General features: G+C 47.1%; 1 protein-coding gene across 5 annotated transcripts in view; it reads right to left on the bottom strand.

Moving 5' to 3' along the window:
* The window catches only part of DIP2A (disco interacting protein 2 homolog A), a 2,340,120-nt gene that overhangs the window by 1,700,931 nt on the left and 614,990 nt on the right, over positions 1–24,199 (bottom strand). For all 5 annotated transcript variants that reach the window (XR_011274713.1, XR_011274712.1, XM_069616034.1 and 2 more), the window contains one exon: positions 20,878–20,988. Coding sequence is in view for 3 of the 5 variants with exons in the window: in XM_069616034.1 (XP_069472135.1) it covers positions 20,878–20,988 (111 nt within the window). In the remaining 2 variants the exon portion in view is untranslated. The remainder of the gene's footprint in view (positions 1–20,877; positions 20,989–24,199) is intronic.

A 24,199-nucleotide genomic window follows, 5' to 3' on the forward strand; every position in this document is an offset into this window, starting at 1 on the left:
TGAGGGAGCTCAGGCTTGGTCCGTCATGCTTCAAGGGAGTCTGCGGGGATCTTCCTTCAGCACGGGTCTGTCTTAAAAGTGATGCACTCAGTTTGGTGTTTCTCTCCCTGGCACTTCGGTTCCTGCAGCAGCAGTAGAAATGCAGCCAGCTCCGAGAGGATGTCCAAATGAGTTCACTTTGGAGTTGATTGGTCCCACTAACTCAAGGGGAGAAGTCGTCCTTGCAGGGCTTCTCTAGTCGAAACGAATTTGGAGCTTCAGCACAGCAGCAGGGCTTCTATGGGTAAACCAATGGTCCAGGAGTTGCAGCAAGTGTCTCTTCCAAGTTCTTCTTCGGATTCCTTCATCCATTGGTCAACTCTGCCTTCCAAGCCAAAAAGCCTTGCCTTTTATGCAGGTTTCTCCCATTCATTCCAACCAAGCTGTCAATCACACAGCAGAGTGTCTGTCCTTGCCGGACAGTCAGCCAGCCAATCACCAGAGTGCATTTGGGTCTCCTATGAGACTAAACACAGGGGTTTCGGGCACCTCCCTCATTTCCTACCCCCACCAGACAACCGGGAGCCAGAGGCAGGCTTCACTCGTGAATCCCGCCAAAGGCAAAGCAAACAAAGGGACCAAACCTGGTTTGGCGCGCTGAGTAAATCTCAAGAAGGACATTTCCAGCAAGAAATGGCGAAAAAAGATGACCAGGGCCATTTTGACAAAATGGGCACCGATGGGTGCCTTACTGCAGCTGCAAACGCAGCCCGCGGTAAAAACACACAATGTTAGTAAAAAGTAAGCCACTTAACATATAAGACCCCAAAGGAACACCCACAAATCAAAACGGGTGACAACAAATAAACCAAACCCACATCGAAACGATCCATTGCAATCTAATCATTGCAAGGTCAATGTCCAAACATGCCACCGAAAATCTACAACCTCCTATGTGACGGAGGTATCAGCATCCTATTTGTAACTGAAACGTGGCTAGAGGACAATTACAAGATCACTCTCAATAGCGGCCTGCGTGATATCTTCAAATGCGTCTAAGCAAATAGAAAAACCAAAAGAGGTGGCGGTCTGGCAATACCAGAAATTAAACTGGAAGACCAACTAAACATTGATAACTGCGAATCTCTAACCCTTCGCCTATCAACAAACCCCAGAACAAACCTTAAATTCATAATGGTCTATAGACCACCAACTTACGATGCAACCTTTGTGGACGCCTTGACGGCAGCAATCAACAACCTGGCCATCGAGCACAATCATCTGATTATCCCCAGTGACTTCAACATTTGGTTCGATGATGAAACCACCAACACACAAAAATCTCTAGCTAGCCAACTAGCAACAATGAAATTACATCAACTAGTCAAAGGAGCCACCCACACGGCAGGACATACACAGACGCAATCTTCGTCAACAAAAAACTCATTACCACAGCGCCACCAAATCAGATCCTTTGAAGAGACCGCCTCATCATTCCCTTCGTAATCACATTGGCTACACCAATAACCAAACAGGACAAGCCACCGACCATCATGAAAAGAAACTGGAGAACTATCAAAAATTGCAACTTAATTGAACTACTGAAAGAGTAATGGCAAAATGGTTTACCTCACTCAGCGCCATGAAAAGGAAAAACCGATAACGAACTAGAATGGAGGATCAAATACGATGCAGAAACAAATTTAAACGCCAACATATTCACTCATACAAAAAGGAAAAACAAAAAGCAAAAAGGCAACACTACGACAACAGAATATTCAAAGCACCAAATACACAAAAAGAAGTCTTAAAAATCAAACGAAAAAAAACCCACCTGGCTGCAACAATACATCGTAGAAACTATGCAATGATCTCGCAGACCATTTCAAAAACAAAATCAAGACCATCCAACAGACCATACAAAGCAGACCATTCAACGATAATATGCAACCCACCCATCCCTATGAGGAACGCCCGAACAAACATCGTCAATCTGGTAAACAAAAGCAACAAAACAGGTTCCCCCACAGATCCCTGCCTCCCAGACGTATACAAATCAATCCTCACACAAGGAACACCAATGGAATATTACAGAAACCTCTTCAACCAATCAATCTCAACAGGGAAAGTGCCACAATCCTTCAAATCAGCATACATCAAACTGCTCCTCAAGGACACAGCAGGAAAAGTGGAGGACCTCTCCAAGTACAGACCTATCTCCAACATACCCTAAACTGCTGGAAACATACATATATAAAACTATCAATATTTCATAGAAGAGCGCCGCCTACTGGACCAGGCACAAGTAGGCTTTAGACCAATGCGAGGAATGGAAACAGCACTTCTCTCACTTTGGGATGATCTAAAGAAAAACGCTGACGCAGACAAGAGTACCGCGCTGATACTTCTGGACCCCTCAGCAGCATTCGACACAGTTAACCACAACGTCCTCATCATGAGATTGGAAGAAATTGGAATCACCAATCACACCTTACTATGGATCAAATCCTTCCTAACAAACAGAACAGAAACCATACTGATCAAACCTTTCAAATCCAGCCCAAGAGAGTCCTTGTGAGTAGTACCACAAAGATCTTCCATTTCACCACTATTATTCAGCATCTACCTGTCTCAACTAATCAGGATCATTAAAAGACACGGCCTCACCTGTTAGAACTCGTCTGACGACACACAAATAGTCTACAAAATACAAAACGCACAAGAAGAAAACACAACATTGGAGAACCGCCTCCGTAAAATCTACAACTGGATAAATTAGAACTGCCTCAAAATCAACCCAGGCAAAACAGAAATTATGATCTTCACAAAAAACAGAGAAGACCGCCACTACATCCCGTGGCCAACAGAACTTGGCCCAACCCCAGCTCCATCGATGATCGTAAAAAACCTGGGAGTCTTGATGGACAACAAACTCACCCTAGAGCCACAAGTAAACTCTAATCAAGAAATGCTTCTTTCTCCTGCGAGCAGTATAAAGGATCCTACCATTCCTGTCATTCACTAACAAAACAATCACTATTATCGCTCTCATCATGTCCAGAGTAGACTACGCGAATAGCCTATATCTGGGCATTCCAGAACTCCTCCTAAAAAAATTCCAACGCATACAAAATGCAGCAACAAGACTTCTCCTCAAATTACCTCGAAGAGAACACATCACACCAGCACTGAAAATGCTTCACAGGCTACCAATAGAACAGCGAATCAAGTTCAAATCAATGTGCGTAACGCACAGAGCAATCCACGGCCAAGGTGTAGAGTTGCTAAGATTAGAATTAAACGTACACTGCCCAACAAGGAGGCCACTAACATCCAGCAGCAACATCTGTTTGGAACCAAAAGCTTACAACAAAAGAACATTCGGAGGATCCGCCTTTCCCCACCTCGCCCCGAAAACCTGGAATGATCTACCAAAGAACATGCATAACACAGGAGATCACCTCCTATTCAGAAAACTCCTCAAATCTTGGCCCTTTACCCCGTAACTAGGAAGAATGCCTTGGGGGCACTTACACAGCTAAACAAAGCTGAGAAATTATACTGATCCCCACCACCCACCGTCTCTCTAAGCTACCGCCCATCCACTCAAGTAAGGGAAGACCAAGGAACGGCATATCCTAGCAATTGGAAGATAGAAAGCTAGAATCATATCGAGGAACGATCGGGGACAAATCAGGATGGAAGGGGAAGGATGATATATCAATAATATCGTGGGCTGCAAAGTAAACACAGGCAGCAATGGCTCACCGACAAGGAATAGACAGGAAGGGAACCAGGGACTGTAAATAACCCACTAACCCAAAAGCTCAAACTTCTGCATGCTTATCTCACCCAAAAATCCCCACAACTACCCTCTTGCACAGCAAACTGCACGCACTTCACCACATCACAACAGCAAATAATAAGCACATAAGCCACACCAACAGCACACAAGGTCTCACATTGATCCGATATTGGCACCCAAGCACGGCGCACAGTGAAAACCGAACTGAAGCTGCCAACAGGACATCACCCTCTCACTTTCCTACTCCCTCTCCACCCGACTACCCCTCCCCCCCACCTTCTTGTTTGCAGATCCACATTAGCGCTCCCGACCAATTCTGTTGGTGGCAGTGTGCAGTACAAATTCCTTTAACATTAACATACTCTTTGGAACCAAGGGATGCAGACTGCGACCAGACAGTCCCAGATACCTCACACACACAATGGCTTAATAGCCTGTGAAAGCAGCAGCTGTCTCAGACAAGTGCATAACCTTATATGGGATTTCCTGATCTGAGAGGGCAGGAAGAAGGCCAAACTACAATGCGGTCAAAGAACAAGCGAAATACCTTGTGGCACTGCCATCTTAGGTTGATGGCCACCTTTAGTAGCCATTCCCGGTAAACACAAAAGTGCATGAGTAAAATAATACAAAGCACAATAAAAATGTTACTGCTCCCACCAGCTTGTCTTAGGCACATATAAAAAGTGACTAAAAACCTTAAGAGTAAAAGTTAAGGAGAAACACATTATCCCCATTGCACTGTGTTGTAAGGTGCTCTGCGCAATGTACAAAATACAGGAATCCAAAAAAGACACTGATAGTGTTAAGGACTAGTAGGTTTCCCCATAACAATGAGCAAACGGCAAAAGTAGTGAAGCTTAAGGCTTTAATTGTCTTAACAAAAACAGTAAAGGTTAAAAAATAGATTATGATGTATTAAGGGCAAAGAGGCAAGCCCACGACCAACAGAAGATAGTCCCACAAAGAGAACAATGGTGAGGACCACTCGGGATGATCCAAACGAAAGGGAGGCAGGGTTGATGTCCCAATACCCTTCTGGGATACATCAGCCTTTTACACCAAGGCGTAAAAACAGCACAAAGATGGCCTCAGCACAGGAGTATCGCTTCAGTCAATGAGAAAAGCCAGGTGAAGGAAGAGGACAGCTCAGGAAGGAAGTCCAGAAGCCAAAAATCATGAAGGGAGCATTCACCAGAGCCACAAGCCCAGCCAGTAAAGTCAAACATGGTTTCAAAAATCAGCAGCAGCTTCTTTGCACCAAAATCCCCCAGCTGGAAAGTACACCTGCAGAATACAACAGGACTAAAGCAAAAATCCAGCAGAACCGAGGGCAAGCTGAAGGTCTCCCCAAATAAGACCTCAAACTCATGGGCTGGCCTAAGCCAGCCCTCCAATTTCACACAGGGGCTCCTAAGAAAGGTTTTGGAAGCCAGTTAATTAGGTTGAACCCTAAACTGCCATACATTCAGGTACCCTCCCCACAGGAAGTGTAATGGCCAACCCAGGGTCAGGGACTGGTCTAAATCAGTCCAAACCAACATGAAGGCAGCAGGGCTAGGCTCAAAGTGAGCCCTTAGGGTTTCCCCAGACAAAGAGCTGGCAAAAAAACGGAATGAGAGAGCAGTACTTTTAAATATATACGTGTACCCAAATGGCCACCAAGTAGATACAATTTGCGGCTACTAATGAAGTAAAATCAGCTTGCAGCTTTGGTGAAGCCAAAACTAAACTTCAGCTGCCACTGGTCTCATTAAGTGCACTTCTACAATTCTGGCAGCCTCGCTGAACATAATCCTGCAAGAGAGAGATGGGATTATAATTATAATTGTTTTTTAGAACGCGCTTAATACCGAAGAGGTTTCTAAGCATGGACCCGGGATTCGAACCTGTGTTGCTCTGCGTAATCTTGCTTCCAAGACAAACGTGTTGCCACTGAGCTTTACTACACAATGTTATTTGTATAAATTGAAAGGCAGATACAAATACTGTGGTATTGATGCTTGCAGGCCTGATACACCTTTGTGTTGGTGAGAATGTATGTGGATAGTGAAGTCATCTTTGGTGTGCGTTTAATTCAGAACGGAGAGCCACGGATCGATCAGTTGGGGTCAGGGCTGTGAGAACCTAGTTGCTTCTGGTGTAGAGTGAGGCACTGTGATAGGGCTCAAGATGGGAGCACTGATGTTGCTCTTTTAATGTGGTGTATTTTTAGGCAATTTGAAGCCTTGAACAAGGGCTGATTGCGTGAGTGTTGAAAGACGGAGAAAGATGAAGATGTAAGCCAGCAAAGGGTTAATGGTTAAGCGGAAGTGAATCTTTGGGCTAAAGATGGTTTGACTGGTGTTTGTGTATTTGGTTGTTGTCTCTTGACGAGGGTTCTTGCTGTTGTGGTTTACTTTGAAGGGCACAGAAGATTGGCCCAAACATCCCCTGTACTTCTTGGCTGATGCTTTGTGAACAAGCCCATTCAAAGTTTGCAGGATAATTGAATTGATTCCATGTAAAGGCCACTGGGAGACTGACCAGAAAAAGTGATTGCCCAGAGTTCTTCAATTACTATTTATGGGTATGTTTGTAGCATGTTCACTTAACAAGGCATAGGAGGTTCTTAAAAGGTTTAGGTTACCGAGAGTGGGCTTCTGTTGGTTGAGGTTTCTGTGCTGGTGTCAACTGAATAGCCTGGTTTTAAAAGATTTCCTGAAGGTCAAGTGGTTGTCCTCTTGTTTGAGAGGAAGGATGAGGAAAGTCCTCCATGGCTTTGCAGATTGAAGCTTGGCACCATTACTAAGGCGGCATTGCTAGATCAAAGAGTTCTAGATGTTTTGTAGAGAATGAATATCCTTGAGGTGAATTGTGGTCTTTGCTGTGGAAGACAAGGTGGGTAATGAATAGAGTTTTTAAATGAATCCTCCACTCAATAGGGAACCACTGAAGGGTTCATAAGTCTAAGTTGATGTGTCTGTGTCTTTGAAGTCTCAGAAGAAGTCTTATTGATACATTTGTAGCACGCCCAGTAGGTAATCAGGAGCATAGGAATAGGCTGATGGTATAGACTATTCTTGAAAGTACTAATGATATATGTCATGTCATTTATAACACACCTGTACACAAGTGTTTCTAGGCACGACAGGACAAGGAGGGGGAAAACTGGAGGAGGACAAAACAAATATCTTACTAGGCCTTGCATCATTCGGATCGCACAAGTGCGGGGAAGAGGGAGGGGGGAAGTGCAAAGGGGGTGCGCAGGGAGGGAGAAGTGCAGGTAACTTAAGTGCTGCCGGAGGGTGGCTCATAAGTGCAGAGAGAAGGGACTGTAGGTGTGCAGATACAGACCCTTAAGTGCTGGGGGAGCCCAGAGGCAGTGCAAGGGCAACTGGACATGCAGGAGCCTGGGCCCGAGTTCAGCAGTGTAGAGGATGAGAGAAAGCGGAAGCAAAAAGCAAGGTCTTGAGTTGCTTCCGGAACCAGAGGTGCAATCACTTACTGTGCTCTTTGCATTAAAGTCAGGTAAGGCATAATGCGTTTGATCGGTTGGAGATGGAAGAAGCAGCTTTTTATATTTATTTATGCGTTTGGCTTGCATTATCAAACCTTTCGCAAATAAAAGGAAAGAAGACAAAATCAAGATCAAAGAGCTATAAAACATCACAATAAATACAATAAAACAGAATCCATACAAACAGGTGTATAAATAGGTCTCAATTATAGCATAGAGCAATCCATTACTATATGTAGTTTAAAATACAATTAGTTCATACAATCAATTTAACATCCAATGTTAAGTGCCTTAAAAAATCTCACCACTGAAAGGGTTATATTAACATGCCTTCCACTGAACAAAATAGACCACCAGTGTTCGAGAGAGCTCTGTATTTACCAATACATTTATCAAATATTAACCCTCTCAACTCTGCTAGGTTTGGACAATCCAAGAGCAAGTGCTTGAGGCATTCAAAATCTAATGAAGATTTACAGAACCTACAACCACAAGCACTCTTGGATAGTTTAGCTCAGATCCTAAGGATCTCTCGAGTAGGCAATAGGTTAAAACAAAACCTATGAAATATATTTCTAAAAAGGACACTAGGGAATTCACAAAGATAATTAGGAACCTGGTTAAAATGTTTTACTTCTTTGCTGAAGTTTAAAAATACTTTATAACCCTTACATTGTGACTGAGTAAATATTAAATTGCTTATCTAAATTATTTGTTTTGATTTACACAGGTTACTCAAAAGTAATTCCACCTCCACATCTGCCCTTTCCATCAGTGCCCGACAGTCTGTCCCATGCAACCAGGAAGCAATCCTCCTTTATCAAGGATTCTTTTAAAATGCCGAACAGACACGTCTTATCTGCTAATAAGCATTTTCTAAAATGTGTGAGGATTTTCCACTGTGCCACACCATATAAAGATAGAAAGCCTAACTCATGTCGTATTAGTTTCCAGTGGAGATTAGATGAATCTAGTGGAATGACACTTGTATACAAATGCAGGAACCACTTTTTGTTTATAAAAAGTTAGCACTGGGCACAGAGAAAACCAGCCTTACCTGCGATGTAGGGCCAAGCCCTGCGTGGCCAGAGCTTCCGCTTTCAGTCTCTAGGCACGTACGTTGGGGAGATCTCTTAAATGAATGTTCATATTAAATCCCAGATACCTATACTCTTTTACTACGTCAATTGGTGAAGTATGCAATGCCATTTGCAATGGGGGAAATTCCTCATTCCTGCTGATCGCAATGTCATAATATTGGACTTAGCCACATTCATCGCCAAATTGTTTTTCAACACAACGGTCAAGAGTGTTCAACTGTCTTTGCAGCCCTATGGGCGTCTGGTTCAGAAGGACCATGTCATCCGCACAAAGGAACCTCTGGACAGGAGAACCATAAATTCGAGAGGGATAGGCCTAAACTTTCCCCACACTATCCTTAAAGTCTGATATGAACATATTGAACAAAGCAGGGACGAGTGTAAACCCCTGCTTTAAACCTCTCTATGTCTTGATTTCCTTGGAAAGTTTCCCTTGCATATTCAAATGGACCTGGAGGGAAGTGCAGCTCTCTCGCAATATCCAATAAATAAAGCGGAAATCCCCAGGCTTTAGGCTTAGCCCACAGTATGTGTCCATCAATGCTGTTAAAGGCTTGTTGAAAATCAATAAAGGTCAGTTAAATAGTCACATTTGTTTTTTGGGATCTTCTTTTAATGTCATTTGGTATAAACCCATTTAAGGAAGTACCAAAGCCTTTAACGAAACCAGATTGGCTAATATAAAAGTGAAGGCTTTCTTTCTTTCACTGAGCCTAGCTAACAGCACTCACACAAATATCTTCCTGGGAGCATCTAAAAGCACAATAGAACAATAATTTTGTGGAGCAGTCCTGTCCCCCTTTTTATTAAAATCATACTTATCATTTTATAAAATTTTCAAAACAGGTGTGATTCAGCATAAATTGTCAAACAATACCAACCAAAACAAACCAAAAGTTGAGGGGACTGCTTAAAGAAAAGCATCAAGCGCTATGTGTACAAATAGATAGCATAGAGGCAAAATTACGTGCAAGGTCCATGGTGCAGGCTGTAGGAGGGGGGTATCCACAGGCTGTCATGGGTCTAGTCTCTTGTTCACATTGACCTACATTTGGGGGCAGGAGTCCTGTAGTAATTGTGGCTCTGGAATTAACCTCTTACTTATGTTTCCAACGAGTCGGGGGTTGACGCACCACTCCCGGGAATTCCTACGTGTAGTCTAAAAAGGGTGCCCATACGCTGTTAAATCTGCTCATATTTCCCCCTCGGACGCAGTTATTCTTTCAGCGACTACTGTGTCCCAACTTTTTGCCCACCACATGGTAAGTGCTGGGCCTTCAGCTGCTTCCATAGTCCTGCTATGGTGATCTTAGCTGCCATGAGCAGGTGTGTACATAGGTCTGCAAGGCGTCCAGTTAGTGGGAATGTCCCATCGCCTGTGTCCCCCAGTAGAACTATCCCCGGGTCCCATGGGATTGTCAGCCCAGTAATCAGTCGGATCTGTTCCAGTACCTCTCGCCAGATCAGGCAGATTTCGGACATGATGGGATATAAGATATGGCATTTATAACACACCCGTACACAAGTGTTTCAAGCCGCTATGAGTCAAGGGAGGGCGAACAGAGGGGAGACCGACAACCATCTTACTAGGCCGGGTGAAATTGAGATTGCGCAAGTGCAAGGGAAGGGGAAAAGTGCAGGGGGAAGAGGGAGGCGGCAGCGCAGTACATGGGAACGACAGTAAAATAAATAGAATAAATAAGCGATAAGTAATAATGCGGCCAGCTGGTGTCAAGTGCTGTTACGGCGCTGTAAGAATGCAGAAAACCTTTCCCAAGTGCGGTGGGTGCCAGGGAAGCAGTGAAGGGGTGCAACTGGCAGGGGAAGGGATCTGGGCCTGAGATCAGAGGGTAGCCAGGTGACCAGTGCAGTTTCAGCCAGGAGTTCAGCAGGGGAGAGGAGGAGAGAAAGCAGAAGCAAAGAGGAAGGTGGTTTTGAGGTGCTTCTGGAACCAGAGATGGTTCTCCTCAAGTTTCATGGAGGCTGTTCCAGAGGGAGGCCCCAGCCGAAAAAAGATCTACCACCAACTCGTTGCTTGGAGTAGTGACTGACCCTGAGGGAGTTGGAGGAGGATGAGCGAAGAGCTCGAGAAGGAAGATATTTAGGAAGAGAGAGTTGAATGTATTGAGGCCCCAGGCCCCAGAAGGCCTTGTGGACAACGCAGAGGGTTTTCAACTTAATCCTCGCAGCCACTGGGAGCTAGTGCAGAGATTTCAGTCCTGAAGAGATACGATCCCTGGGCTTGAGGCCAAGGATAAGTCTCGCAGTCGTGTTCTGGATGAGTTGCAGAGGGCGGAGAGTAGAAGCAGGCAGATTTAGAAAGAGCCTGTTGCAGTAGTCCAGCCTAGAGAGAACCAGAGCTCTGGAGACACAGCTTCTGGGGAAAGGAAGGTGCAGCTGGTAGTGCGACTTCTTAGAGAAGTCATAGATGTGAGGAGAGAAGGAGAGTGTGGAGTCGAAGATGCCCCCAAGGTTTTTAGCCTCACAGGTGGAAGCAGGAAGAGGGCCAAGAGAGGCTGGCCAGAGAGTGATAGGAAAGGAGGGAGTAGGTGGGCCAATGAGGAGAATCTCTGTCTTACTGGCATTAAGGCAGATATCATTGGCGGCACAGCACTCCTGGATAGCAGACAGACAGAGATGAGCGAAGGAGAAGAAATAGCAGAAGGGAGCCTGAAGATGAGTTAAATGTCATCCACATAGCACTGGAAGTTGGGGCAGAGAGAGGCAATGCGGTGGGCAAAAACTGCCAGGTATTAGTTGAACAGCCAGGGAGAGAGGTTAGACCCCTGGGGAACTCCACAGGTAGAGTTAGAGGAGAGGAAGGATTCCAAGTTGGACCTACGAGGGTCGATCAGAGAGGAAAGAGATCAGCCAAGCCAGAGCCTGATTGGTGATACCCAGGTTATCAGAGAGGCGATTGAGCAGGATGGCATAGTTGACCATGTCAAAGGCAGAAGAGAGATCAAGTAAGATGAGGACACGGGGGTGTTGGAATAGAGGTTGGAGAGCAGGTCTTCACGGATGTTCAGGAGAGCAGTTTCCGTGCTTCTGGCAGCTCTGAAGCCAGACTGATGGTCATAGAGACAACCAACAGATTCTGTGTGAAGATTAAGCTGGGAGATGGCCAGCTTTTCCAGGAGTTTGTCCAGGAAAGGAGTGATGGAGATTGGGTGATAGTTAGCCAAGTAGGAGGGGTCGGCAGTTGGTTTCTTAAGAGGGTGCACAAGGGAGTGCTTCAGGGGGCAAGGGCAACACCAGTGGCGAAGGAGTGGTTGCAGAAGTCAGCTAGGGTAGGGGCCAAGATGTCAATGTGGTCCTTGTTGGTTTTGGAGGATCAGGGGTGAACCTGTCTTGACGAGACATTCATAGATCAGACTTGTCTGGAAACCTCGCCTGGGGAGAACAAGGGAAAGGCAGAGAAGGAGGGAGGAGAGGTAGCTGAAGAAGGGTCAGAGGAAGAGAAGGGAGTAGAGGGGTTGGGGGAGAGGAAGAGAGGGGACAGGATGTCCTGAGTTTTAGAGATGAAATGAGAAGCCAGGGCCGTGCAGAGGGCCTGGGAGGGGACAGGAGAGGTAGAGATTGCAGCAGGATTGGCCAGCTCCTTGCAGATTTTAAAGATTTCGGCCGAGTTGTTAGAATCCGCAGAGACGCAGACTTAGATGTGGGCTCTCTTCTTGGTGCGGACAGAGCCAGTATTGCCTTTGGAGCAAGCGGCAGGCCAGTTTGTCAGAGGTTGTACTGGAAGCACAGCATTTCCTCTCAGCCACACTGCACTTGCGTTTAAGGGTGACCAGGTCCGAGTCGTACCACGAGTTGCACTTGGCTTTGGGCTTCAAGCAAATCACAACAGGGGAAAGAACATCGAGAGCATCAGATATAGCAGAGTGGAGCATGGAGAGGGCTATGTCAGGGTGTGAGTCAGCCAAAGGGGTAGGGGATTGAGAGAAAGTGGCGGCGAAAGCCTCAACTTAAACACGCTTCATGGATCGGATAACAGAGAAGGTAGGTGGCAGTGCTCGAGTTGGCTTGGCCTGAGGGGTAGAGAGGGTGAGATGGGAGGAAAGGAGAAAGTGATCACTCCAGGAGAGAGGAGTGGTGAGAGGGATAGAAAGGGGAAGGTCTGTAGACATCAGAACATCCAGTGGGTGCCCTGCAGAGTGAGCCGGGCCAGAGGGGAAGATAGAGAGTAAGGGAGAGTTGGAGAGGTTGCGAAAGAGTCCAGAGGAAGGACAGGAATCATCCAGGAGGATGTTAAAGTCTCCAAGAAGGAGGAGTTGAGTGGTCGAGATCAGGAGGGAAGAGGAGAGGCCCGCTCACTCAACGGAAGGAGGAGATCTGACCAGGTGGCCGATAGATGGTGGCCACAGTAAGGGAATGGCTAAGAGAGAGAGAACCTACAGACGAGGCATTCGAAAGGGAAGTAGGACTGCGTAGGAATGACAGGGGCAGGAATCCACTGGGGGAAGATCAGGGCTACACCCCCTCCGGAACGGTTGAACCTAGGTGCAGAAAGGATCTTGGATCCGACAGGGAGGAGAGTGTAAGCTCATGACAGAGCTGGCCGTGAACCATGTCTCAGTGAGACAGACCGAGGACATCGAGGTCAAGTTCTTCCAAGAGGCGTCAGAGGATTGTTAGAGTTAAGAGTGGCAATATGGAGAAGTTTGCCGTCCGAGAGCCTTCCGGGGAGGGGTACAACTCAGAGGTATGCCCCGTAGAGGTGTAGAAGAAGCCTGAGGGGAGAGGAGAGGGCAAGGTAGCCAAGGAGGCTAGGAAGGGTGAGGCAAGGAAGCCATGGAGGAACAGAGGGGACAGCAGGAGAAGGAAGGAAATTGATGAGGCACGGGAAGCGTCTATCAAAGAGAAGGATGGCCTGAGGACCTTGGACCAAGACGGTACCATTTAGGTAAACATTTATGACCATAGTAAGTGCAGCAGGCAGCCTGTGGTCGCACAGCCTCTCCAGCATTGTGGTGAGATAGTTGGATTGCATTTGTTGAGAATTTCTAGGGTTAAATACCACCGGTAGCAAACCTTCACCGCCCCCCTCCTTGTTCTTGATGCATTTCAAGCTCCTGTGCATTCGGCGTAGATCCGTCCCCAAGCCTCCAGTTCTAGCTCTTGTCCCAGGTCCTTTTCCCATTTGAGCATGTAGTTTTCCTTTTTGACTGGGTCGAATTTGTCAAGTAATTTGTAGAGGGTGGAGATTTTCCCTTTGGGCGGTGCTGATGTTAGAGTGCGCTCTAGCACGGTTAGTTCCCTGCTTCCTTGTGTATTAGTGCTGCTCTGTAACATCCAGTGCCTGACTTGCACATATCGGAAACTTTCAGCCTCTGACCTTAAATTCCGTTTTGCATTCCTCGTAGGTTAACGTGTGGCCACCAGTGAAAAAGTCTGATATATAGTTTAGACAGTCTTACTTCCAATTGTTGAAACTTCCCAGGTATGTCCCGGGGAGAATTCTGGGTTGTTCCAGACTGGGGAAAGGGGCTCCAGGGTGCTCTTGCAACCCCACTTGCGGGATGCCCTTCTCCAGCATTCCACTGTGTTTTTGGTGGATGTTAGTGGGCCGGCATTCGGGGAGTCCCTGGGTTTGGTGATGTGCGGCAGGGCCGAGAGATGAGTCAGGCTCCAGGCTTCCTCTATTTGTTTCCAGCGAGGCTGCTTGGTAGTCGATTGCCACGCAAAGGGTTGTGATACTTGCACTGCGAGGTAGTATCTGGATATGTCCGGTACTCCCAGTCCACCCGAACCTGCGCCTCGGAGCAAGACTCGTTTAGCTACTCGTGGTTTTCTCTTACCCCATATGTATTTCAATAGCCCCTTTTGTAAGTGCTGGGGTTCCCTCTCGGGGATCGGAGTTGCCGGGGCCAGACTGTGGTAGATTAATCTTGGGACCAAGTTCATTTTCAGGGCGGTAATTCTCCCGAGCCATGACACCTCTTGATTGTGCCAGTCTTTGCACATTTCCCTCAGTAATTGTGAAAAGTTGGTCCGATATACTCCCTCTATATTATTCGGATGCTGAACCCCCCCCCCCCAGATAGCTGATGTGGGATTTGGCCTTGGGGAAGCCTCTCTGCTAGCATTTCTCTGTGTTTTAGTAATATATTAACACCTAGAGATCTGGCATAGTTACCCTAAACCCGGATGCTCTGCTGAATGCCTCCATTTCTTGCCACAGGGCCTCCATGGATTGGTCTACCCTAGTTATGGTGAGCAGGACATCATCCGCATCAATAGCGGTTTGTAGTGGCTATCGCCCACTTGCAGGCCCTGTATTTGTGAGTTTTCTCATATTCTAGACGCAAATGGCTCCATAGAGTGTGAATACCATTAGAGGGGGCATCCCTGTCGGGTTCCTCTGGAGATCTGAATTTTGGGTTATCTGATGCCGTTTATTCTCAGGGAGGTGCTGGGGTTCTGGTAGTTTGCTAGGGTCCATGTCCTAAATTTCGGGCCAAACCCAAAGTAGATCAGTGTTTCACTTATGTATCCCCACTCTAGTAGGTCGCACGCCTTGTGTGCGTCAAGGGATATGACCGCTAATTCTGTCCTATTTGCAATTTCTATTAGGTTTAGGGTGTGTCTGATGTTGTCCTGTGTGTTGTGCCCCGATATGAACCCTGTTTGGTCTGCGCATTGCTCCAGGTCCTTACCCGGCTTTAGGATGAGCACTGTGAGGTAATCTTCCATAGAGGGGGGTGATGCTACCTGTCGCTAGGAAAGAGTTAAATAGCGTTGCAAGTTGGGGGGGGCGGCCTAGGACGTGGGCGAATGTTTTATAGGACCGAGCCGTGAGCCTGTCAAGGCCTGGGGCTGTGTTTCTTTGACTCTGGATTGCTTCTGTTATCTCCTCCATTATAATCGGGTGCCCAAGGGAGTCTAATTGAGGTGGGGGATTCCTTTTCTGGCTGGCTCCCAAGTAGCTGGTTTGGGCCAGTTTCGCCATTGGGGTTCCTACCATGATTTCAGTGTGGTTTGCCATTACCTCTACCTTGTCCCTTTCTGAGTACCAAATCCACCCCTCTGGACCCTTGAGTTACTGGATGTTAATTTGTGTATGTCGTTTTTTTAATTTGCCTGCTAGCAATCGATTTGCTTTGTTGCTATTCAGATAATAAAATTGTTTGGTGTCAGCTAGTGCTTGGGCCGACTTATCGGCTAAGTGCATTTCCAGCATGGATCTTGATTTTTTAAGCTCTCCCACCGTTTTGACAGAATGCCGATTTTTAAAGGCTTTCTCCAGGTCTGCCACCCTCTCCTCTAAACTAGCTTGTTGCTAGCTGGCAAGCTTAGAGAAGAAACTTCTAACGGAGTATTCAGAAAGGGCTTAAAAACCCACCTGTTTAAATAATTTGCTTTTCTGTCACTGGTATTTGAGTTAATTCTCACTTCTGACTCCTTGGTTCTCTTTTTGCCTTACTTGGCCTTGCCGATACTGGGATGGTTTGCTGTTTTTGTCAGCGCCCTTAAGCCCCTGGGTCAGTGGTTGCGCTATGTAAATTATAAATAAACAGTCCCCTCTTTTGTGCTGCCACCCAGTTAATTAGTACCACTCTTATCACTGGTTTCATAGTGTCCCAAATGATTGCATCAGAGCAGCCAACTGTGGTGTTTTCCCTAAAGTAACAGGTAAGTGCTTCCAATACTTCGGTTCTGATTGCTGTGTCTTGTAGCATGGAATCTTGCAGTTCCAGTGCCTTTGGGGGGATCTAGGAGGCCTTGCACTCTTACGTTGGCCCGCTACAGGAGCATGATCCGACAACTCTCGATTGAATTTGGGTCTCTCCTACACAGGGGAAGAAAGCGGGAAGAAAGCACTGGACATCAGGATCAGGTCTATTCTGCAACGTCCCTTGTGAACATGCGAGTAGAATGTAGAGTCCCGAACACCCTCATTAGCCATCCTCCAAACATCCACCACTCCCATTTCCCTCAGAATTCGCCATCCCTATTGCCCGGGAAATGTCTTCTTCCATGGTGGGGGGCAGTATTTTGGCGTTATGTGGGTCTGGGACTAGGTTGAAATCGCCTATCAACAGTTGGTCTTCTGCAAACGTGCTTATAATTGGGAGAACCTTTTGGAGGAAGTGGTCTTGTGCAGCGTTCGGCAGTATATAGAAACCACAGTTAGTGGTTGCTCCATTAGGAGTCCCTTTGCCATTATGTATCTCCCCCTTGGGCCTCGTTTTATCAATATCTGAGTAAGGGGGAACTCTCTGCCTCGTTTTATCGATATCCGAGTAAGGGGGAACTCTCTGCTAAATAGAAGTGCTACGCCTCTTTTTCTCGCCTACTGTGGCAAAGTAACGCCCCATATAGCGATGGAAGCAAACCCGCTTCTCGTCAGCCTCCAGGAGATGAGTTTCCTGCAGGCAGAATGTCTGTGGAGAGCTGCGCTCGTCTGCACTCCACTGATTTCTTCTTCCCCGGGAAGTTGAGTCCTTGCACGTTCCATGTAATCATGCGCAATTTCTTGCCGAGATCATGTTACTCTTAGTTTCATGATTCGCTGCCCCTCTAATTCCCCTGCTTGTCCCGGGGAGTATCCCTGGTTGCCCCTGTTGATCAGCATATAGGCCTCTCTGGTGTGTGGAATATTGCCTCTGACTTTCGTCCCTGTCCATCCCCAAAACATTCCCTCACCCCCCCTCCCCAAAACAATAGGTTGTTGAGCCCAGTTCTCAACCTGCGGGGCAACCGGCTCAAGCTCTTGTGCAGACTTTACTAGAGACCCCCTGACCACCTGCAAGCAATGTACTTGCAGTTAGCTTGGTTCGAGCTATGGTAGGCGACCAACTCTGGTGAATTTTTCGGGTTGCTTGGTTGTCTCCGTCTCCATCATACTTATTGTTCTCACATGTAGCTGCAGAGATTTGGGTTGGAGATGGTGCAGGACCTGCGCAGTCAGTTCGCGGTGGGGGTGTAGGATCCACGATGAGACCCGCCACACACCTCAGTTTTGATTGTGATTGTCGTTTGGGGGGGCACTACTCTCAGTCATCACCTTTCTTGTTTTTTGGGGTGGGGCCCCTGATCCTGCGGTCCGTCTGAGTCCAGGGGTTTGCGGCGTCCCTCGCTTCGGATCCTCACGTGCTGTACTCTTTTCCATGTCGTCATTTTCCCCTTCGGGGTTCCGTATTCCTTCTGCCTCTCATGTTGCAAATTTGCCACCTTTTACCCACCAGGGTGAAATGTAGCGTGGTTGGGAACCCCATCAATACAGCACTTTCCTGTCCCACAGCCATTCTGTTAGTGATTTTAGGGCTTCACTCTTCGGGAGCGTGGTTGCTGCCAGGTCCTGGTAGAGCGTGATTGATGCATCCCTGAATTGGACGCGTGTGGATGACCTAGCTTCTTGCATGACCTCCTCCTTGACCCTGTAGAAGCGAACTCTTGCCAATACGTCTAGAGGGGTGGACAGCCTATGGCTTGGCCTGGTTCCATGGAATCTGTCGATTTCTAGCGGGCGCTGTCGGGTAGAGTTGGAATAAAGTGGAACAAGTCCTGCATGAAATCCCCCAGTTCTGAGTCTGTGATTGATGTTGGAATGCCTCGCAGGCGGATGTTGTTGCGACGGGAACGGTTTTCTAAGTCTTTCTTGTTGAGTTCTAGGGATTCGCATCTCGCTTCCAGAGCTGAGATTCGGTCTGTCCCTTCCCCGATTTCGAAGGAGGGGTTGCATAGTGTGGTTTCCATCTCCGCAGTCCTGCTTTCTATTTCGTCCATACGCTTGTCCAGGGTTGTGATCTTTTTCATGACTTCCTCTGTGCCCTTCTGGTATTCTTTTGTCATAGCTGTTAATGAATCCTGGGGGTCCGCCTTTGTTATTGCTTGCGTGGGAGGTGAGTCCTTGGATTCCATGTCGTTTTTTTGAGTCATTGTTTCCGCTTTATCCCCCCCCTTTTTGCTTTTTCTGGGTTGGGGGCCACCAGCAAGGAGGAAATGTCCATTTGCTTTGCAGTTTTAGCATTTTTTGCAATTTTTCACACCCTTGGGTACGATAGACTAGGTCCTCTGGGGATTACCCCTTGACAGTATGGTGTGTGGAGGGGTCCCGGCAATTTGTGTCTATGCAGCCCTCTTGGGGGCCAGAGCTTTGTTGCTGTGATAAACTGAAATAATTTTGCAGATTTCTCTTAGCATGGGGCCTGCACTTAGCTTCTCCACCTTATCAGTCCTGAGCAAATACCCCTCCTTTGTCCTCTTTCCTGGAGTGTTTACCTTCCAGGCAGGAGTGTGATGGTAGCCCCCGTGGAGGTGGGTATACGTGTTGTACTGCTACTAGATCCCTGCAGGGTGCGTGGTGTTCTGCTACTGTTCGTTCTGCAGTGCTGAATGAATTCCTTGTTTACCAGCCTTGTTCTTAGAGTACCTACTATAGGCCTCAGATGGGCTTATCTGTTTAATTGTGGGAACACAAGGCCCATCTCAATGGTTTTCCTTTGTGTGGTTATGGGAGATATCAGTTGGGGGGGGTTGTGTTCCATTACCCCCAACCCCTTTACTTTTCCAGCTTTCAGTTCCCTTACTCAGGCATGGGGCAGATCACGTTCACGCCTTTTTCCGTGGGCACAGCAGCTCTCAGAGGGTGCCGTTGGGCCACTGTGTTAGTGCGCTGAATTTACTCCGGATTGGTCATCCAGATCTTTCATTGCCTCTCAGGACCGTGTGGTAGCTTTGTCCGGTGTGGCCCCAGGTAGGATTAAAGGCCCACAGGAGATAGGGCCGCCTCCGCTTGCTCGCCCACTACTTGCTGCTCCACCATGTCTCAGCCACTCGGTCCGAGGAGCCCAGGCTGTGAGGGAGAGCTGCAGATGTCTGTGCGGCTGTCTCCCATTGTCATGAGAACCTCCGTGGACGCTTTCGGGTGCAGAGGCTCGGCTTCACCGGGGTGGCTTCTGTTTCAGGTGGCGAGAGGTCCACGGCCCAGCAGATACGATTGGGGATCTTGGGCACCACCTTCCAAGGGCCGAGCCCTCACACACTCACTCCGTTGGTTCCCTTCGATGCGGCGTCTCCGCAACAAGTGGTGTAATCGCATGGTATTCCATTGAAAATAGTTGCGCTGGCTGCAAACCGCGGGATGCTTTTTGGCTGTTATCTAAGAATGCCACTGAGCTCCGGAACTCACCACTTATGGCGCAGTGATCAGGTGCTGCAACCCCAGTTGCATTCATGGAGTGGAGGTTCTGTCCTCTCCCCAGTGCTTCTTACTGTGCGAGTTCAACCCCTCCTGGGGTGCAGTGGAGGCCAGAGACGTGTGTGGCCCGGTTGTTAATGGGCATGTCGGGCTGCTTTAAGTGGATCGCAGTCCGATGCTGAATGCTTCTAATCGGGGTTCCTGAGCGGAACCCAGCTGCCATTTTGTGTGCCGTGTTGTGAGTTTGGTTGCTGCAGTCCGCTGCTTCCTTCATCTGTGTGGGGCCACTGCCACTCTCCGCATTGCGCTCACTTGCTCTACCTACTACAGGCTTCCATATCGTTCAATTACGCTGTAAACTGGGGATATTGCTGCTGTTTTCTTGTGGGCAAGGGCTCGTGCCAGGAGCGCTCACGTCGCCATGCTGCTCGCCTCAGCGCCAAGCCACGTCCCCCCAGTCCTCCTTTTTGAAAATAGGTATTATTCTTATGATGGCTTTAACCTGCAGTTAGAGTGCGAAGTCACAGTCCGTCAACAAGTCCAGAATTTTCACCATGGTGGTAGGCAGAGCAGACGTTCTCATCTCTTTGGCCAATAGTGGTTTGGCCTAGGCATTGGTAGTGTGATGACACATACTCCGATTTGGTTGGATTAAGTTCGTCTGCGGTCATTCACGGTACATGCACAAATAATGTGCAACGATTAGGTGCATTTCACATACAGTCGTTTGTGATCTTGCAGATGATTTGGATGCCATCTGGTTAGTTGAACATGTGAGGTTTGAGGCTTACTAGCAGCCCCATTCTGCAGTCATCTGAGATTAAGTTCAGTGTCTCGTATGGGAAGGCCACAATACCATACAGAGAGCAGGAAATCACTTGATAAAAATCCAGGCGCCACTGGTGGCAGAGAATAGATGTGGAAACTGGCTATAGTCTAATAAGCCAATTCATAAATAAGAAAACCAAAGACTGTAAATGAAACACACACACACACACAGGTGTGCAGGGGTCTTGCACTTCACACAGAAATCACTGAGAAAGACAAGCCTCTAGAAGGTGAAAATATATGCTGTGTTCAGGTCCACACAGCCTAAAGTGGCGGGGGGCGGAGGGGGAATGGTATATAAGGTGGGTGCAGAGCTGAAAAATATGTCATTTGGGAATACACAATGTAGAGTGTCAATGGCTCAGCTTTTGAGTTTTCAATAAGTCATGAAGAATTTTGCAGTTAGGCCACTTGGAGGAGACAGAACCCAAAAGATATTAGAAAGGAGATAATGTAGCCATATACCAGCAATGCCTTAAATAACATTTGCTACCGATTTTGGAAGGTTGAGAGAGATTACCTTCCGGGTCAGAGGCACTTCTATTGGCACTGGAATGAGATCTGCCAGGAGGCACCCATAAAACGCCACCACAAACATCACAGGGTCACTGTTCGGAAATACAAGCGCCACCTGAAATCAGAAGGAAAAAAAGAGGGCACACAATCAGGAATAGTTTAAGCATTGGCATATCTTCAGTAGGGGATATAACTCTCAAACCTTTATAAATGGCATACCTAGTATTGGCATGAAACAAAAAAAAAAAGTTTTTTTAAACTACCATTCATGAAATGTATTAAAGTTCAAATTGAAGACATTGAAAAGAGTGCCACACGAATACATCCCTCTATAATAACTTCAAATCTAAATAAGTATCCAATGTTATAAGCTAAGAAAGGCTTTCTTGCACAACTTGTGTTTCTAGGGCTGTTCACATTTCCACTCTAAAATAGAGAATAGTGTGTCAAGTATCGGTTCAAAGGAAAGCTTTAAGAATTCGCCATGTTCAAGATCAAGCCTATAAAAAGAAAGAAAAATGTATCCAGGTGGACTAGCTGATCAGCAAATTGGGAGATTTCCCAAATAGAACAGTGTCTTTGAAAAGCCAGTAGGGTTGAGAGAGTCCGGTCATGCCAATGTGAAACTTGTGGGCGATTTTTTCCCCCATCCCAACTGGCCATTCATAGGCACTGACTTACGGGACTAAGCACTCAACTACAGAAATAAAACGGAGTTACCTTGAAACCGGGATTTCAATTACATTTTTGGTCCAAGTGGTGTCTTCCAAAAACTGGAACAACCGGAAAATCCTGGCTTATGTTACCCGACCTTCTCCTGTTAGTGACAAAAAGCCCCAGAACAATCGATTCAAAAGAGGAGGGAGGGCAGCTCCCTCCATACCAAGCAGGGACATATGAAGAGCAAGATTGGTTGAAGACAGGAGTTATCTTATGGGGAAAGAGGAGGGAGCACTGCACTGCTGTACTGAGGAGCGGAAAGCCTCCGACTCCCAGTAAAAGGCTGCCACACACGGAGGCCAATGGAAGAAACTTCAAAGAGCCTTGAACAAACCCTAGAACATGATATGGGCATTCAGAGATTTAAAAAGTGTGAAGAGCCTAAGAGGAGAACTGATGGGTCTTTGGGATACAGAAGAACAAGTTACTTACCAACTGGTAACGTTCTTTCGATTGGATGTTGCTCCAACGTATTCCTCATCTTCGATTTATTCCATCCAGCTTTGCTGCACTTCAGAAATTTTTTCGGCAGAGGGCGCCGTGCGTCGATGTCGTTGAGTCGATGGTCCCTCGAAGGCCTCCGTCGAGGGTGACGTCATCGGGTGTATAAGTAGCACGCGCGGCGCCCGTTGGCCTCAGTTCTGTTTTTCCCCTTTTTTTGTCTGATCTTGTACTGTGTAGATTGTGCCGGCAGACAGGTATCAGCCTTGCGAGATTTGAGATAGCAATAACCCGGAAAAATCTACAGAGGGGTAGGCTGGGAGGGCGATGAGGAATACGTTGGAGGAACATCCAATCGAAAGAACGTTACCAGTTGGTAAGTAACTTGTTCTTCGAGTGAATTGTGTCCTCCAACGTATTCCTCATCTAAGATAGACTCCCAAAGCAGTATTTTGCATACTTTCTCTGGAGGAGGGGTCAGATTATTTCCCCCACAATGCCTTTAGATGGCGGAATAAAGCACTGCTTTTCCAAAAGTCAGCTCCCTAGACTGGGAAGCATCCAGGCTATAGAATTTTCAGAAGGTGTGAAGTGAAGACCAAGTTGCTGCTTCGCAAATGGACCTTATTGGGACACCTCTTTGAAGGGCCATGGAAGAGGCGATGCCTCTGTTGGAATGAGCCCTTAACCCTTCTGGTGGGTCTTTTTGTGCTAGTCTGTAGCATTCTGAAATGCAAAGTACAATCCAGCGTGAAATTGTCTGTTTTGTTACCGATTGACCCAGTTTCCTTCCTGTGTAGCCTATAAACAACTGGTTGTCCACTTTAAGCCTAGAAAGTCTAGAGATCTAAAAGCTTAAAGCTCTTTTTGGATCCAGTCTGTGTAATCTTTCTTCCTCCTTAGAAGGATGAGGTGGAGGATAGAATGAGGGCAAACCAATTTTCTGACTGAAATGAAAATCAGATATTACTTTTGGTAAAAATGATGGTTTAACCCTCAATACAACTCTGTCCTTATGGAACACAGTATAGGGTGGCCCAGAAGACAGTGCCTGCAATTCGCTCACTCTTCTTGCTGATGTTAGAGCAACTAAAAAGCGCTGCAAGGTAACCATTTATTGTTCCGATATTCAGACCTCTATGTGCTAGGGTCAGAAGGAAAGATAGTACTTCCGGAATAGAACATAGAAATGGATCGACATTCTTTTCCCTGCACCAGTTGCAAAACGTTTTCCAACGGCAACGGTATAGAGACTTTGTTGCTGGCCTTCTTGCCGAAAGCAACACCTCCATTACATCATCTGAAAGGTTCCAAACCCTGTATATCAGCCTTTCAGATACCAAGCATGAAGGTTGAGTGTTCTGACCTCTGGGTGGAGAACCTGGCCTTCAATTTGAGAGAGAAGGTTCCCTCTCTGAGGAAGATGTACTGGAGGACGGATGGACATATCTAGAAGGTCCGGATACCACGTTCTCCTGGCCCAATGCGGGGCAATTAGGATCATGCGGTTCCCGAAGCGTCTCAGCCTCCTGATGACATGAGGAATGACGGGAAACTGAGGGAATATGTACAATATTGGGAAATTCGACTCCACCACGAACGCGTCCCCCAGGGCTCCTCTTGGGGGAAATTCCCTTGAGCAATACCTTTCGCATTTTCGGATGGCACTGGTTGCGAATAGGTCTACCTGGGGGGTTCCCCAAAGGGCAAAGATCTCTTGAATGACTTCCTGAGCCAGTTCCCATTCGTGGGACACCATGCTCTGCCTGCTCAGAGCATCTGCCGTCATATTCTCTTCCCCGGCTAGATGAAATGCCATTAAAGAGATTCCCTCCAGAATCGCCCAATACCAGAGCTGCATTGCCTCTCTGCACAGGGGTAGTGACCCCCACACCTCCTCATTTGTTTAGGTAGTGCATGGCCACTGTGTTGTCCGTCATTAGCAGGACATTCTTTCCCCTGACAGATGGCAGGAAGGCCTTCAGCGCTAGTCTGATTGCCCTCAGCTCTAAAGGTTGATATGTAGTTTGGACTCCGATGGAGACCAACGACTGTTGATTGTCAAATCGTTGGCATGAGCTCCCCACCCGAGGAGTGAGGCGTCCGTCACTACTGTGATCTCCGGCCATGGTTGCCAAAAAGGTTCTCCTTTTAGGATGTTCTCT

The sequence above is a fragment of the Ambystoma mexicanum genome, chromosome 9, assembly GCF_040938575.1.
Source record: "Ambystoma mexicanum isolate Mex_15411 chromosome 9, UKY_AmexF1_1, whole genome shotgun sequence".
In the NCBI taxonomy this organism is placed as follows: domain Eukaryota; kingdom Metazoa; phylum Chordata; class Amphibia; order Caudata; family Ambystomatidae; genus Ambystoma; species Ambystoma mexicanum.